Source organism: Natator depressus, chromosome 9 (assembly GCF_965152275.1).
Source record: "Natator depressus isolate rNatDep1 chromosome 9, rNatDep2.hap1, whole genome shotgun sequence".
Classification (NCBI taxonomy): domain Eukaryota; kingdom Metazoa; phylum Chordata; order Testudines; family Cheloniidae; genus Natator; species Natator depressus.
This window is the reverse complement of record NC_134242.1, coordinates 32,349,757-32,368,623: the sequence shown is the minus strand read 5'-3', so window position 1 is coordinate 32,368,623 and position 18,867 is coordinate 32,349,757. Positions and strand designations below refer to the sequence as shown.

The window sequence follows — 18,867 nt, the reverse complement described above, 5'->3', positions numbered from 1 at the left end:
TAAATATATGACAAGTTTGAAGAGTCTGTGTTCTGTTAAGATCATTCTAAACTCGGTTTGATAAGCTGATCAGTTGACTGGTCAAATAACATCAGTTGACTCTGGCCTATTTGAATGCCCTCATATAGATGGTGGCCTGCCTTTCTGATTGCATCATGCTGCCATCTGTTAGCAAGCCTATATGTCTTGATCATTCACTTCACTGTGTGCTAATGCTACCTACTGGGGAAAAGATGAGCTCACTGAAAGTTGAACATCTTGATTGGCTGAAATCTACTAGAACAAACATTGTATATCTTTGTATACCAGGCCATAAATGTACATGGCAATTTATAAAGCACGTTACAAAAGTTAAGATGCATTCCTTTCCTGGAAGACTTTACAATCTATCCCGACGAGCCAAACATACAGAAATTAACTCAGGTGGGAGAGCAGGGTTCACAATCATTAAATCTCCTCCCACAACACAGAGAGAGAAGGTGCACAACCTCTCCTTACTGAATAAAAGTATCACAGCTATTAAGCCCCATTCTAATACCTCTCCCACCCTCAACAAACAACCCACATTAAATGCCTATGTAGACGCCCACTCTCCCCCTCTCAACAAAAATCACCTTCATTACCGCCCCCCCATACGCACCCAAATTTCTAGTCAATCCTTGATGATAAATTCTTAGCACCTGTAGTGTTTTTTCATTTTCAAAGCCATTTACAAACCGCTAAGGACAAGATTCAGCAAAGTGCAGGGCCGGAGGAAATGAGAGTGCTCAGTATCTCATGTGATTAGGTCCTAGTTAAGGAGTTCTCTTTCTTTAGAGGAGGCTTTCCAAAGTGAAGAAGTTTAGACCTGGCCTACTCTTAAAATTTAGATCGATGTAACTACAGTGGTTGGGTATGAAAAATCCACATCCCTGGGCATCCTACCTATGCTGACCTAACTCCCAAAGGCAGAGATAACTAAGTGGATAGAAGCATGCTTCTATCAACCTAGCTGCCATAAGATGGGGACAAGGTGTTCCTACGGCAATGGGAAAAACTCCTTCCCTCACTGCAGGCTGCATCTACACTATTGGGTGATGCTAGCATAACTGCGGCACTGGGTATCTGCTTCTAGAGTCCCTGTAGCATAGACGTGATCTTAATCTCCTGCATTCATTATGGCCCACCCTGTAAGGCGCCACATTATTGCTTTAATCTTTTCAAAAGAAACTGCAAAGATAAGTTTCATGTCAGAGATTTATGGAGCTGTGCAATGATTTGCTGTGCAGAGCACACTCCAATCAAACCTCTTTTCCAGACTTGCCTTCTCTCAAAAAGTGGAAAACAACTGAATCATTAAACACAAAAACCACCAAGTACCACCCAGAACTAGATGGTTTCACTTTTAGAGCCACAAGCTGAAGTGGGTCAATACATTTCTCCTGGCCTTGTCTCTCTTCTTTATAACTAAGCATGTCAGGCACCTGTGAACTTAACTAGAACAAGTGGCAACAGTCTTGCTTTTGTGACTGTGGGGCTTGGTGGAAAGGCAAATCCTGTTGTCCTGAAGTCAGGGTGTAACTTTGTAATTATTCCTTTTTGACAGAGGAGTGGGTCTTTGCTGCTGTCTTAGCTGTATACCTGTGTTTGGGAAAGCTTTTCGAACACAGTTTTCTGTACATTTCTTCACTGGAAAACTGGTCTTTTTCCATTCTAGTGAGCATCTGTAGAAAAGAGTAAAAGGAAATAGGATTACCCATTAATTAAAACTGGTCCTCAGCTAGCAGCAGTTGTGCAACATGCAGAAAAAGAATGACCGTGGCCAACAAGAGGGAGGAGAGGAAAATGAACAGATCAAACAATACCACACAATGGCATCTCTGTGTAGGTAAGGAAATTTCCAGTGGGTTCTCATTAATGTTATGGCTGTAAAGTCTTGTTAATGTATTCCTTTACTTGAGTAGAAAATTTTATATAGTAAGGGAAAAAAACATTTGTATTACAGGATAATAACTCAGTAAAGTAAACACCCTTTATTAGGGGAGACCCAACAATTTTTTCTTTTCAGATTTTAAATGGATTTAATATTTCCAGTTTAGTAATAGTGTTTTTGAAGATTGACAGTTTAAATGTTTGTCTTGATGAAATAACTTCATCAGTCTTTTACTGTCTCTTATCTCATAGAAAAGGCTGCTTGTATTGAGGATGCAAAATTACAAATTTAACCACAAATAAACTTTAAGATTTGATTACTTTATATAATTACTCACCAAAAAACTACATTAACAGAACATTATTAAGATTGCAAAGTCAAGAAGTCAAAAGTTAGAAATTACCAGAATTAATGGTGCTTATGTAACATTAATTTGGCCACCTTGTGCATATGTATTATGATATATTCTTTAATTACATGATCACATACTATTTTTTCCCATAGGACCCTTGCCTCATTCAGTTCACAAGATGGATGTTAGGACTTAATGAGCAACTGTTCAAAATTTGGTTTTCTGCTCGTTGTTCATTGTATGCCCCTAGGCCTTATTTATTATACACTATTCAAACCCTGCTCTTGAAGATAGAAAAGCCCATGAGGAAATGAATAATTCTTTGGTGCTCATCACTATAGTATCTGAGTGTTTATTTATTTTCCCAATTCCCTATTAATATTTTACATGCAGGAAGATTCAGGTCAAAAGTATCTTTAATTTTGGGTACCCAAATGGAGACACCAGTGACCTGATTTTTCAGAGTATTGTGCTCCCATAACCATCAGTTGCGGCTGTGACTGTTCAGCACTTCTACAAATCAATCCTCATGTGCTTATGTTGGATACTCAGAAAATGAAGAACACAATATTAACAATCACCTGTGAAAAGTTTTTGGTTTAAGCAACTTGACTAGCCTCACATAGCAATTCTGTGGCAGAGGCAGAAATAGGGATCCAGTTCGAGAAGGCAACATTCAAATACCTAAAGCATGAAACCATCCTTTCTCTCCCTGAAATCTTCTGCCTGATTCATTATACACCATCCAACTTCCGCAACAAATTAAGGGCGGTTCCTACACATAAACAGCCTCCTTCTCAACAAATCCTTGGTTCACCTTCAGAGCAGTCCATCCTCTCTACTGAATCAGGCAGGGGTCTTATGGAAAAATTAGTATGTGATCATGTAATTGAAGACTCATAATGCATATGCAGACTGCTGAATTAAGACAACTTTAACGCTGGTATTTCATACATTTTCACTGCTTGACTTTGCAACCTTAATAAAGTTTTCAATGTAATTTTAGTGTCTGGAATTTCCTAGGTTTTTAAAAAAGCAACCTGAAAAAACAGAAATGCCATCATGTGACATTATATTGACACACACATTTCATCAACAGGGTTGGAACCTTTAGATCCACCACACAGATTCTGCCAAGTAAACTACCAGTATAAACAGTATCAGTAGTAGAATGTCATCCTCTGCACCAGCACTAGAGAGGGATGGGCACTTTATCAGTGGCTTTCATATGTATTTACTGACAGTAGAGGGATGGTGAGACTCTGCAATCTTGGGTTCCATACCACTCCCTGGAAGAGTGCGATGTAGTGGGCACAAATTCTTCTGCACATTCTCCTCCCTCCCCTGCCCGGCATGATCCCATCTATTCCATCCCCTCCAACCTATTCTTGTCCCATTCCCTTGTTTTCTCCACCCCTGGCTCCTCATCCCAGTCCCATTCTCATCTGGCTAATCCCAGTCTTTACTTCTCTGGTTCACTATCCCAGTCTCTTTGCTCAGTAAGTCCTAGTCTCCCTTCCTCATGCCTAGTTTGTCTCCTTGCACAATTCCACTCCCCCTGCAGCTCCTTTTCCCCAGTTTTCTTGCCATGCAGTCTGTTCTCCTTCTCCTGGCTCCTCATCTGATGTTTCTGTCGCCCAAACTCTAGCCTCCCATCTACCCCTCCACCCACCTGCATTCCCCATCCTCACTGCCTCCTACTCCCAATCTCCCTGGGCTCATCTGATTTTCCTGCCCGTTATCCCCTGAATCCTTTGGGCTGAAATTTTCCAAAAATAAATTCAGCCTGTGGCAGACACCTGGCATTGAAAACTTCAGCCCAATTGGTTGAAGTTTGGCAACTGAAAACAAGGTAGGATGTGGCAGGCAACCTTAAGAACAGTCAATGCTGTCAGCCCTGCATATGGTAATGTACTGAGCAGCCATTCAGTTGTCCTTCTAGAATGCCACTTTTCACATATATGCAACTGTAAAATGTTACCTGAATAAATTAAATGTCTAAAGGGCATTTCATAATTTTGAGGTGTATTGTCTTTCCATTTTGTGGAATCTATTGCAAATTCACTTTTTGTCTGTTCTGGATAGACTATAAATGTAGGTCAATGCTAAATCCAGGCATTCTGACACTAGACAGAAGGTTCATAATTCTTATACAGAAAAAGTTGTCATTCAATTAATATGACATATATTTAAGTGTTTAAAGATTCTGTGGAGAATATAGTAGATATGAAAAAGGCATTACAATTTTCGTTTTCAGCTGCATAAGTGAACTTACTCAAAATGCTCAAGATTTTTCTATATAATTTATAGAAGATATTTATGAATATTTAAACACATTGAGTTATACTGTTGATAATTCAGGAAGAAGAGAGAGAATTGTCCTTAGTTTCTGTAGAGCTAGAGTTTCCTCCACAAACAAACAGTTGTGTTACATGTGGGTAGTGTCTGTCTATCTCTCTCTCTGTGTGTGTATATATGTGTAGTATTTCAAACCCATTTTAATTCTGAAACATTCTTTGTGGCAAAATTAGTTATGAGGAAACACCTTTCTATTAGAATTTCAAAGTTGCTCATGCATACTATTACTTGTGTGCTTATTTTTCCAAATCCTTTGAACTGCTTTTATGGTATATAAACTTCAACATTTGAGTTGGGGGGCGCGGAAGACCGTGTTCATAAATACACACATTCAATCTCATCTTTTTTTTTTTACTTTGAACTTACTAGTTTGAATCCAATAATAAAATTAAGTCTATGTATCATTCAAATTAACATCAAAATTTAAATTGACTTGGAGGCTGTCATCAGTTCTACACAAAACACCTGTGCCTATGTGGAGCTACACTGATTTCCCATGTCCAAAATTAAAGCCTACTTGCCAGAATGAAATATGCTGATGCCGCCGAGCTGTGCCTGCTCCTGCTCAGTCTCCAAATAAAAATTTTATTAAAGCTAATGTTAAAATTATATAATACGCAGGTTGAGAAAAGAGCATGTATACATCTGGGTATAGTGCTTAGATTATCCACAGATACAAAGTTTGTTTTTAAAGTCATAAGATACATATAGTGAATAATCAGCAGTAACCCAAATTTAGGTGAGTAAATTTAAGAATACAGTTTAGATATTAGCATTCAAGTATTCAGGTACATCACTCATGAAAAGTTATACAGAGAGTTAGTTGTGGAAAGCACATATATCAATGAGTGAAGATTGTCCCTCAGTAATTGAGAATTTAGGGTAGGTTGTTCATTTAGATAATACAATCCATGAGGAAAGTATTTCAGTTACTTTCCCCACTGCGCTTCTCATCAACACTCCAGCTCATCCCTCCTGGTATTGCCGATGTCCGGTGTTGTGTTCTATGTAGCTGTACCTTGACCATCTGATGGCGTCCGACACCATGAGTTGCTGCATCAGCCAAATGTAGCGTTGACCGATTCCGCATTCTCCCAACACTCGCTCGTTACTGCGGTCCCAGTGCCCAAGGCTCTGACGATCAGCACATGTGTCTGAACTTGGTAATCCTTAGGTCTCACGGTTTCAGCCAGAGGGGCGTATTTCTCCACCTTTTGAACTTGGGCATCATGGAAGGCTGGCATCCTGTTCTCGGAGGGCACTGTGACATCCACTGTGACTATCTTCTTCCGGTCCTCACTGGTGATGACAATGTCCAGTTGCAATTGGCTGTCGGTTCCATGGATGACGGAGTTACTCCCCCACACCTGCCAAATGAATCGGTGCCATTCCCTACCTCAAACACAAATAAAATCAATTAATGCTACCCTTCAACATACACACAAAATAAATAAATCAGTGTTGCGTTCTGCAATGAATAAATTAATGCTGGACCACTTTTCTTCTCCTCCTACCAAAAAAAAATTCTTATTAATACTGGGCATAGACACCCCAGATGCCTTACCAGTAGTAGAATCCAGACCAACCTCCCCAGCAGTGACCGCAGTGGTGCAGCTGTGTCTCTGCAGTTTTAGGAAGACTGCACTGGTTACACTTGGTACACATTTAGAAGGTTATCTTCACAACGAGGGTTAGAAACATTTTTTCAGAAAGTTTAAATTCTGCAGAAGTTGATTTCACTTGCTTAAGAAAGATTCCTTCTCCCCAGTGGCAAGTGGAGCACTGTAAAAATATGGGTGTTTCCTTGATCTGCTTCTGCCTTGGGACAGAAACATCCTGCCATTAGGCTCTGGCTCAGGTATCTGGTGCAGAAATGGCAATATTTGCATTGGTAATTTAGAAATGGATTACTGAAACCTGTTATAGGGTCAACATATCCTGGGATTCTGCTTCTATCATTTAAACAAGTTGTGCTAAGAGTAATTTCACAGCATTTGTCTTTAAGGGATAGCGTGGCTCAGAAGGAGTTGATAGTGTGGCCAATTTCAGTGTATCTTGGGCACTCTCCATTCTTTCAGAATGTTTTTTAGGTTTATTTGCAAGCCACGGGGCCCTGATGTTAGAAGACATACTCTGTGTGGTCAGCTTTGGGCTGCAAAAACATTTGTATCCCCGCCAGGCAGGTGACAACCCATGATGGAGTTTCCTTTTTATTATGTGAACCAGATCAATGATTTAGGTCCATTTGTGCCTGATTTTCAAAACTGCACATGTGCAAATGTGTGTCTAATTTGTACTTTCAAAACACCATGATTCCATATATAAATTGCATGGCAAAATACCCAGTTTCCATATGATGTTGTGGTAATTGCATACCACATTAGGCATGCAACTTCATGTGTGCAGTTCTGAAAAACATGCCCTTAATATTTATATTACTGCCAATTAAACCCGTCACATACACACTGAAGGCAAATTAGCAGAACATCAACCTTTAGTAACAGGAATCACTAAAGGGTCTTCATAGTCCATTCCCTTCTCTCCCCAACCTAGGTGTAAGGTAATAGATATGAATAAGGTCTTTTCCAAAGTTAAGGAGATAATGGCTCCATCTTCCTTAAAACTAGCTATATTTCTTCATAACATCTCTATGAGATTTTCTGATCAAAAAAGTTTAAACATTTTTATTAGGAGATATACTTTTTGGTCTTAATAGACACACTCTAATTTTCTTCTTCGTTTTATCCATCTTTCATTTTGAACCATGTCTTTTTGTTGTTCATTGTTTACAAGATTAAGGAAGTCAGCCTGCTTTCCTACATTAACCGCCATGTTTACATTTATTCCTGTCTTTTGTGAAACATCATTTGCTTATGTTTACATACATTATTGCCATTAGGGTCAAGTGGATCCTCTTCCAGACAGGTATCAGTGCCTTCTTATTTGTAGTGAGAAGTCCTTGATGCAGCAAATATGCCTCTTTTGGATGTTCATTTAATAGAGGAAATCCTTAAGATGGCTAATTGATCTTGCATTTCTGCTTTTTATGTACTTCTATGACTTAAGCCATTTCCGTAATCATTAAAGCAGCTTTTAAGTTGTCACTGGATGCAGAACTTCCATATCTTGACTTAAAATAGTGTGTTTGCTTTACACACAGTCAAACTTGTTAGGCAAAATAGGGGATTTATTGGTTCTGTTTTGAAATTAAAAGACAGGAAAGATACTGTATACAAACCCAAATATATGCCTTTATATGTAATTATTATTAGTACATATTATTATATGTCTAGCTCCTGTCATATGGGAGATGGATGATTTTTATGCTTAATATTCTCGATGGAGTATTTTCCAGTCACTTTATGTTGTAGAGTTCTAGATTTATGTATTCAGTAAGTTTGTACTTTTATTAGAAGGCTGGAGTAGTTTCCACATTATACACTTTTATGGGGTGGGCACATGATGATAAGTAGGGGCCACTGGACTATGATGGAGGAATTATAATGTACTGCTTGTGGGGTTTTATTTTTTTGTTGTTGTTGTTGCTTTTCTGAGCAATTAAAGGAAGAGTGGAAACATGGGATATAAAACTTCTAAGAAACTTCTGATTTTCCTGCAAATTTGAGAAAAATCAAACTTGCTTTTGGCAAGATTCTGAGAAGAATCCTTAAGTGGCATCACATCCCATTAACCATTCTGAAACATTCTTCCAAACAGTCCTTATTTCAGAAGACAATATCAGACAAACACCTGTAATTTCAAGGTTTAAATCTGTTTTTAACAATATGAATAAAAACAAGATTTTTAGGAGAAAGCTTCTTTTGGCTTAGGAGGATGTTTGTTATTCTCTTGAACTCCTCCTGGACTATTTTTCATTGTTCAATTACTTTATAAATTACATTGGTAGCAAATGAGAATGAACTTTATCTTTACAGTTGATTTATAAATAACAAGTGAGCATTTAAGCAGTTTCCTTTAAGACAGTGGTTCCCAAACTAGGGGCGCCGCTTGTTCAGGAAAAGCCCCTAGTGGGCCATGCCGGTTTGTTTACCTGCCGCATCCACAGGTTCGGCTGATCGTAGCTCCCAGTGGCCGCGGTTCGCCATTCCAGGCCAATGGGGGCTGTGGGAAGCGGCAACCAGAATGTCCCTCAGCCTGTGCCACTTCCTGCAGCTCCCATTGGCCGAGCGGTGAACCATGGCCACTGGGAGCTGCAATCAGCTGAACCTGCGGACGCAGCAGGTAAACAAACCGGCCCGGCCCGCCAGGGGCTTTCCCTGAACAAGCGACGCCCCTACTTTGGGAACCACTGCTTTAAGAGATGTAAGATACAGGAAGCAATTTGCTCTCTATTGCCTATCAGCGAAGTGCTGGTAAGATTAATTTGCATTTACATTTTTTTAAAATCATGTTGTATCATTAAAGAGCATAATATATAAAACATCTGAGAATGGCAAACCAACTCACAATAAGAAAATACAATGCCTTTAGAGATGATAGTTACAAAAATTTCTTCTATTGGCAATTTCTGTCCATTTTCATTAAAAATGCTGTTTTCAGATAAGTAAGTAGTACGTATAGAACAATGGAGGCAATAAGGACTACCGACATCTCTCTTTCGTTGAAGAGGAATTGTTTTGCTCTTGCTAGAAACTTAGTTTTTAGTACTTTAATCTTTACCTTAAATAACAATGCATAATAGCTAATAAAATAGTGATCAAAATGATCAAAGTATGTACAGGCAATAACATTTTTTTTATATTCCATTGTTTATAAACAGTCATTGGGAAACAGAATATTTTTTCACAAATGATATTCCCAATCAGCTAAGTTCATAATATATTTCCAGTCTCCTTGAATTACCAAGAGCTAAAGTAAGTAGCCACTCTTGGAATCTGTTTTCAGGACTCTCTTGTCTTAAGTGACATTTTCAGGATTCAGAAAGTTTGGACAGTAGTTTGCAATGTACAGTAGGGGATGGTTTGTTTGTTTGTTTGGGGGGCTAGGGCGAGGAGGATATTTTTAGGAGTGTAATGGAGAATCACTTGTCTCTTAAACAAGTTCAGATTGTTTCCACTTCGCTATATGTGAAGGAGACCAGGATTCTGTGGTGTTCTGGTTGTACACACGGATCATTATTTTTAGAACAGCAGCAGTTTTTAGCCTGTTCTTCATCTAATCCAATTTCTGTTCCTTTAGAGGGAGCAGCATATGACAGCAGTGAAGTTTGTGCACCGTATATGTGCAGCTCACAAGCGTTGGCATTTCTTTTGCTGTGAGTTGAAGGATGTGATAGTGCTCAGCGATCAGAACTGAGTGATTATTAAACAACCCCAAACATCCCCTGCACTTTTTCTGCTGTTCCTCTCTTCTGACTTATGTTTCAGGGATGGCTTTGACTTTTGAATGGCTTTTACAACTTGTAACAGCTTTTGTTTTATTTTATATATGTTTTAATGTAATTTCCAGTACCCCAAAGCTCAGGATGCAATGGGAAGAAGTCAAGGAGATTTTGTGTACCCCACCCCCCGGGTCAGGGTGCCATGAGCAGTGGATGTGTGTGGGATTTTGATCCTACCCCAAAGGGCAAAGTGCCATGGAGTGTGTGTGTGTGTAGCAGGCACACTTGCAGAGCATAAGGAGTCAGTAAACGGTGGGTGTAGAATTCTGGCACACTCCAGGGGCCCTGGACAGTGGGTGTGGGTGGGAATCCTGGCACATTTAAGGGGCAGGAAAGGGTCTGTGCTGACGGTCACCAGCCAAGCTGTGTCTATTCAGTGACGGCAGTGGGAAGGTTTTCCTGGGATGTCATCCTGCTGGCTATAGATAGCAACTCCAAAGCTCCTTAAAGAGAAACCTCTTACCAGTCACTTTCCACAAATGGTACATACACCTAAAGGTACTTAGCGAAAATCCTTGAGAGGTATTTAATGCTAAAGTAGCTAGTCTCCTCAGTGTCTCTCTGAAGGCTACACGAACACACACAGGCAGGGAGAGGTGCAGGACAGCCCCAGGACCAGTGAGTGACTTTGCCCCAACCAGGCTTTGCCACCCCAAGAGCTCGCCAAGATGTGTGACATGGGGGGCCTGGACAACCTGATTGCCAACACAGCATACCTGCAGGCCAGGAAGAGCACAGATGGGGACACCAAAGAGATGCAGAGGAGGCGCAAGAGCCTCTCACTGCCCAAGCCTGAGCATTGCACAGAGGTCAGGCAGGCCCTCCCGGCTGAGTATGAGAGCATCTGCGAGCAGCAGCCCATTGGCAAAAGGTTCTTCAGGGATTTCTTAGAAACCATGCCTGAATACCTGGTGGCCAAGGACTTCCTGGATGAGGTGTCCAACTGGGAGCTGGCAGAGGACAATGCCAAGAGTGGCATCATGCAGAGCTTGGTCACCAACTTCCTGAAGTCTGGCTCCAAGGGCTTCCTAGCCTTCATGAGCTCAGACCTGGCCAGCAAGTGCCAGGCAGCCACCGAGAAGGACTATGAGAGTATCATGCAGCTGGCCAAGGAGGAGACCAGGGCCTTCCTCCGGGACAAACCCTTCCAGGACTTCCAGAGAACCCCCTTCTATGACAAGTTCCTGCAGTGGAAAGTCTTTGAGAGGCAGCCAGTGAATGAGAAGTACTTCTACGAGTTTCGAGTGCTGGGCAAAGGTGGCTTCGGAGAGGTAGGGCGACTGCCATCCATCCCTTCCCTGGTCTAGTGGGTGGGTATGGGCAATGCAAAGAGGAGCCTATAATAGACTAGGCAGATGTCAAAGACCTTGATAAACTAACTTCCTCCTTGGGCAAACCAGTGTGATGTAACCCCTTCTCCTCTTTATTGCCCCAAAGCATCCACATGCTGGTCAGTAAAGGGAACTTCTGAAAACTCCATCAGGTCCTCAAGAGTTTTGGATAAGGATAAGAAAGGCTCCCCTCCATGCAGAATAGACCAACTCCCTACTCCCATTATATCCCCATCCAGTGCTCTGTCAGGCTGATCACTAGCAGTGCCCTCTGAAAGAATGGCAAGGTACATCTTGCTTCCTTAGACCCCATCCACCTCTGCTCTTAATTCACCTCCAGTCTGTATTTGTAAAGCCCCTTCCTTTCTCTTTCCATCTTGATCCTCTAGGTTTGTGCCATCCAGGTGAAAAATACCGGCAAGATGTATGCCTGCAAGAAACTGGATAAGAAGAGGCTGAAGAAGAAAGGTGGGGAGAAGATGGCTCTTCTGGAGAAGGAGATCCTGGAGAAAGTTAACAGCCCTTTCATAGTCACCCTGGCATATGCCTATGAGAGCAAGAGCCACCTGTGTCTTGTTATGAGCCTCATGAATGGAGGGGATCTTAAATACCACATCTACAATGTGGGAGAGAGGGGCTTGGAAATGAACAGGATCATCTTTTATTCAGCTCAGATCACCTGCGGGATTCTGCATCTCCACTCCATCAGAATCCTGTACAGGGACATGAAGCCAGAAAATGTTCTCCTGGATGATAATGGCAACTGCAGATTGTCTGATTTGGGCTTGGCAGTGCAAGTCAAAGAGGGGAAAACCATCACCCAGAGGGTGAGTGCGTGTTCATGGTGCAGGGAAGGGAGGAAGGGAAGCCATTCTATTTCTAATGCATTATGAGACCAAACCTTAATTCCTCAGGATTTGTTCTTCACTAAAGATCTTATGTGGTCATTTCATTCTAAGTGACAGGTGGTAAGAGGATTTGGTTAATTAACTCTTTGTTGCTATGTGCAGTTAACACAACTTGTCTCCGAACAGAAATAAAAGAACCAAACTGGTCTGGGTTTTTGTTGTTGTTGTTTTTTTTTTTAATTGGGATATGCACTTAACTCAAACTAGCTATTTGAGAGGCACTATACTTTTCCTGGGCTACCTTGCCTCATCAAGGGTCTAACCAGGAGTGAATCATAAGTATAATCAGAGACAATCAAAGGTATGATTCCTCCCCCAATCACCAACCATTATTTCAGAGGAATGGCATTTATCCCATTTCTTGTCGGTTTGTTTGGGGATTTTTGTTTATTTAATAGTATTATTGATGGTTCGTTGTGCTAAGTATGCATGGTGTTGCACAATAAGTGAACTGTGTCAAACACACAAGTTCCTGCCCCACAGAGTTTGCAGTCTAAAGATCTGTGAAAGCTAGGTGAGAGTTTAAATAAAAGTGTGTATATCTGTAAGAGAAGGGTAATGGTTGGCTATTTTTTTGCTGCTTCAATTAGAATGTGCAGCACATTAAGCACTACCTGTGGTGATTACAAATTGATCCAGCTTTAAAGTGATAATGTCATGGTGGTTCACAAGAAAGGTGTACTGTGTAATGTAGCACATTTGTCTCCTGCTGGCCAGAACACATAGACATGTATAATGAGTGAATGAATGTTCCATGTATATTATATATTTGACAAAAGGGCAGTTATGAAGTTACTTCTAGAGATGCTACATCTGGAGCCTATAATTGTTTTGCATTGTACTTACATGGTACTTGGGGGATTTAAAATTTCCACATCAAACTCTCAGTAGGTTGAAGGTTGATAGACATAGTCTCAGTCAAGAGGAAAGGGTCCTTTATCATTCTTCCTCCCCCCAACCTTGAAATAAACACATTTTTAATGTTTTGCTGTGTACAGATAAGATGAAATTTTTATTTTGAAGACCAACTTTCTTTTTCCTATAATTAATATTTCTAATTGTCCATTGTTGAGCTTTCAGCCCAAGAAAAAAAAACAAAAAACCTGTTTTGTAGATAGAGGAAATCAAACATTATGTTAGAATCTAACATTGTGTTAGTTGTGTTAGAATGTTAAATATGTATCGTGAAGATATTATTTCAGTGACAGTTAAGACAGATTTTATTTTTAAATGGGAATGTTGCTGACTATCAGTTCTTCTGAAGAGTAGGCACTTAACATTAGTTTTTGTTGTTAGCATTGTTTTCCTGACTGGTATGTATGTGGTTTTTTGGTTTTGGGGGTTTTTTTCCCCATAAGATAATGTTATTAAATTGTGCTATAGAGCAATGATAGGTCTAGTCATGTTCTGGCTATCACAGAAGCAAAAACATGCAAAACCCTGGCTCCCAATGGTCAGGAGTTCTTGTTACAGCAACTGTAGAGTAGAGAGGGACTATTTATATTATATAATATATGCTTGTTTTGCTTTCAGTCTCTCTAAAATCTATGTTTAAAGAGATTGTTGTGTGGAAATGTAGCTTATATTTATCTATGTAGTTTTTATTATAGGTGACTGACAGCAACTCCACTAGTTGAGGTTGTCTAAAACTTTCCATTTTTGCATGTTATATGTGAGTGTATATTTGTGATGGTCTAATTTGATCCATAAACTGTATTTTACTATGAAAACAAAACATGCATGTGAGCTTTATTTTAGTCGTCACATTGCATTTGATAGTGGCCAGAAAAATCTATTTGTCCCTGGATTAAAACATACTGGATTATTTAAGAAAAAGTTGAGGAAGGTCATTTTAAATGATAGGTTATAACTAGGGCTGTCGATTAATCGCAGTTAACTCATGCGATTAACTAAAAAAAATTAATCGCAATTTAAAAAATTAATCACAGTTTCAATCACACAGTTAAACAATAGAATACCAATTGAAATTTATTAAATATTTTGGATGTTCTTCTACATTTTCATATATATTGTATTCTGTGTTGTAATTGAAATCAAAGTGTATATTATTTTTTATTACAAATATTTTCACTGTAAAAATGATCAAAGAAATAGTATTTTTCAGTTCACCTCATACAAATACTGTAGTGCAATCTCTTCTTTTTGAAAGTGCAACTTACAAATGTAGATTTTTTTGTTATATAGCTGCATTCAAAAACAAAACAATGTAAAACTTCAGAGCCTACAAGTCCACTCGGTCTTACTTCTTTTGTTCAGCCAATCGCTCAGACAAACAAGTTTGTTTACATTTACAAGAGATAATGCCCTCTTCTTATTTACAATGTCACCTGAAAGTGAGAGCAGGCATTTTCATGGTACTGTTGTAGCCGGCATTGCAAGGTATTTACGGGCCAGATATGCTAAACATTCATATGCCCCTTCATGCTTCAGCCACCATTCCAGAGGACATGCTTCCATGCTGATGATGCTCATTAAAAAAATAATGCATTCATTAAATTTGTGACTGAACTCCTTGGGGGAAAATTCTATGTCTCCTGCTCTGTTTTACCCGCATTCTGCCATATATATTATGTTATAGCAGTCTTGGATGATGACCCAGCACATGTGGGTTCATTTTAAGAACACTTTCACTGCAGTTTTGACAAAATGCAAAGAAGGTACCAATGTGAGATTTCTAAAGATAGCTACAGCACTCAACCCAAGATTTAAGAATTTGAAGTGCCTTCTAAAATCTGAGAGGGACGAGGTGTGGAACATGCTTTCAGAAGTCTTAAACGAGCAACATTCCGATGCGGAAACTATAAAACCCGAACCACCAAAAAAGAAAATCAACCTTCTGCTGGTAGCATCTGACTCAGATAATGAAAATGACCATGCATCAATCCGCACTGCTTTGGATTGTCATCGAGTGGAACCTGTCATCAGCATGGACACATGCCCCTGGAATGTTGGTTGAAGGGGACATATGAATCTTTAGCACATCTGGCATGTAAATATAATGTGATGCTGGCTACAACAGTGCCATAAGAATGCCTGTTTTCACTTTCAGGTGACATTGTGAACAAGAAGCGGGCAACATTATCTTCTGCAAATATAAACAAATTTGTTTGTCTGACCGATTGGCTGAACAAGAAGTAGGACTGAGTGGACTTGCAGGCTCTAAAATTTTACATTGTTTTATTTTTGAAGACAGGGTTTTTTGTACATAATTCTACATTTGTAAATTCAACTTCCATGATAAAGAGATTGCACTACTGTACTTGTATTAAGTGAATTGAAAAATACTATTTCTTTTGTTTTTTTACAGTGCAAATACTTGTAATCAAAATAAATATAAAGTGAGCACTGTACACTTTGTATTCTGTGTTGTAATTGAAATCAATGTATTTAAAAATGTAAAAAAATCCAAAAATATTTAAATAAATGGTATTCTATTATTGTTTAACAGTGCGATTAATCACGTGATTAATCATGATTAATTTTTTTAATCGCTTGACAGCCCTAGTTATAATATTAAGGATCTGGTATTAAACCAGGCAATGAGACCCTCCACCACTTGTAAGCACATTTAGCTATCCTCTTCTAAACTACTTTTGGATGGCTCCTAGTATGCCTAACTTTTGCAAGTCCTAACTTTGAAATTCTTTTCATTGTGGTTTTATATCAGGCATTTAATGTTTTCATTATTTTAAACTTATTATTGTTAGTGGGCAGGAAGAGAGAGAGAATTTAGATGTATCTATCTCATTATTATTATTATTTTTCATACTTGTACTGTGATACATCTAGAGACCAGGGTCCCATTGGGCTAGGCAGAATTACTTTTCCCTATGGTCATTAATAATGTGTGGTTTTTTTATAAGTGAAATTATCAGTTTATTAGAATTATTTTTTTACAAAAAGGATTTCACCAGTAGGATATTGACCATTGCTCAAGTGTTTTCATTTGAGTAAACCACAATGGAATGGAATTCCTGGCGTGCTGGTGAATAATTGGTTTGTTGTGAGAAGTGAAACCAATGGCTGAGTGCTTATAACCCTCAGTTTCACCACAGACGCTACTAGTTTGTCATGCAGGAAGTTAATGGAGTTGTCAATATCCAGGAACTCTAAAGGTGATAAAAGTCTCCTCCCTTTGGAAAAAACTGAAGTGACACCCATGACTAAAATAGGATTAGTTTTTTTAAACAATTACCATTTATGATGTTAAAATCATTTGTAAAGAGCTTTGAGATCTACTGATGAAAAGTGCTGCATAAGAGCTGCAGACTTGAATCTTACCACTGGCAGCTCAAACCCTTTCTTTTCCCTAAGTGGCGTGATATAACATAACATAAAGCACTTTAAATTTAAAATTATTTGTATTATGATTGCAGTAAAACACTATATTTAGGTGAACTGTTCATAAAGAGCCAAGTCTTACTTATAGCTCCACCACCTGAAAGTAGCTCTGCTCCTTAGGGCCCAAATTTCATTACAATAACAACTATGTTGTAGGTATGTAAAATACAGTTCTATCTTGTGACGTAACAGAGTCTAACCATGTTTTAATCACATTCACAAACCATGCTACGCAGCCTTAGACAGAGGCTTGGTAACATTGACACTATAATGTGGAACCATGCTTTAATCAGGTTGTGAGACATCTTTGTTATAAACTTTCCCTTATACAGTTGTTTTTATCTGTTCAGATAAGTCTGTTATTTAGCTGTAGTCTAATATTGTCTGTGCAGAAAAATGAGAGATCATATTTGTGATGCATGAGGTGAAAATATAAAAACCATCTTATTGCAGCCATTGTTACCACCCTTAAAGGTGACATTAAAGAAAAAAAACCTTGAGTAGAGAAAGTTGGAAGTTTTTTTTGTTCATTTTTTCTGTGTTCCATCTTAAAAATATCAGTAATACCAAGTGTTGCTTTTCTTTGTTTTTGCTGGAGCATTCCTCAGAAAATTAGGGCTTGTCTACATTACCTGCTGGATCAACAGGCAGCAATTGATCCAGCGGGGGTCAATTTATCGTGTCTAGTCTAGACGCGATAAATCGACTGTCGAGCTCTCTCCCATCAACTCCAGTACTCAGCTGGAGCAAGAGGCGCAGGTGGAGTCGACTGGGGAGCATCAGCTGTCGACTTACCACAGTGAAAACGCTACGGTAAGTAGATCTAAGTATGTTGACTTCAGCTACGTTATTCACATATCTATACCTATCTAATATCTATGAGGCAAACAGGGAAAAGTTATTCACATAGCTGAAGTTGCGTAACTTAGATCAATCCCCCCACCCACTGAGGACCAGGCCTTACAGTGGCAGCCTTTTTAGGGCCTGTAACAGAGCCGGCTGCTACCCAAACACCCCCTCACGGCCAGGTGTGCCTTGGCTGTGCCTCCTGGCCCTATTTTCGACAAACTCCACCGCTTCTCTTTCAGTCACAGCCCTTCTTAGAGTGTGAGGTCTTTTTAATTAAATTAATGAAGTTCTCAGACACAAAAACAGTCTTCAACCCAGGCTTAAGTTGGGCACAGCCCCTCCTTCCACCTAAGGAACTGTCCCTTCCTCAGGGACCACTGCAGGAGACCTCTCTCCCTGTAGCTTCACTCTGCAGTTCCCTCATTGCAAAAGTGCCATCTCTGCAGCTTCCTGCTGTGTTTTACTTTGGGATCACCTAATTAAATGCATGTGTGTCTCATCCTGTAATCAGAGCTGGCTTAGCCCTAGGCTCTCCAGCTCATGGGCAAACCACCCTGTTACACCCTGAGACAGGGTGGTGATTTTTTTCACAAAGAACTTTCCTTCCAGCTGTTTGTCAATTGAAGTTTAGTATGTGCTACAAAAGCAAAAATAATTTTATAAAAAGAAAGAACCCCCCCCAAATTTTAAACATCTGCCTAAAATACTTTCCTCTTGCTCAGATTTCTCTTCTTTGATATTTGTCATGTCATAATCTTGCTATTTCTCTAGTTATTCAGAGAGTCTTCTAAGGAAAAAACAGCAAAGAAGAAACCAGAATTTCTAACATAAATAAGTAAAACAAAACAAACTTTCAAGGATTCTTTATATCATAAAGAATCAAATAAATAAAGGAAGACACAAACCCAGTTCTTTTTTTCTGTCCATGTTATCTTAAAAACTCATCAGCTACCTAGGTAACAAAATAATTTTACCTCAGTGCCTGAAAATTTCTAATAAGTATAAGAAATTCTATATCTCTAAGGAGAAAACTCAGGTTTTATTTGAAATCCATTTCAAGATTTTAACAAGGATGCATTATTATTAATTATTATTATTAATAATAACATATTCTGGACGCTTGCAATCCTGGATTGTTACTGCTCAGTGGGAAATCAGTTTTGAGTTGGAAAATCCACAGTGGGGGACCATTATCATGCAAATGTGCAGGGCCATTAATCATCCCCTGTGACTCTTGGAAATGTGAAGGACATAGAGCTTGGATTTGCAGCAATGGGATTCCTGAACCGCAGCAGAGCAATAGATGGCATGCTTATCCCTATTTTGGCTCCAACTCACTTTGTCACAGAGTACATCATCAGAAAGGGTACTTTTCTATAGTTATACAAGCATAG

The 18,867-nt window shown here is 39.3% G+C and overlaps 1 protein-coding gene across 1 annotated transcript in view; it reads left to right on the top strand.

Moving 5' to 3' along the window:
* The first annotated feature begins 10,309 nt into the window (after window positions 1–10,309).
* Window positions 10,310–18,867, top strand: part of GRK7 (G protein-coupled receptor kinase 7) — a 30,536-nt gene continuing 21,978 nt past the window's right edge. The window contains exons 1-2 of the mRNA XM_074962966.1: window positions 10,310–11,294; window positions 11,744–12,181. Of these exons, the coding sequence (XP_074819067.1) occupies window positions 10,692–11,294; window positions 11,744–12,181 (1,041 nt within the window). The 5' untranslated portion in view covers window positions 10,310–10,691. The remainder of the gene's footprint in view (window positions 11,295–11,743; window positions 12,182–18,867) is intronic.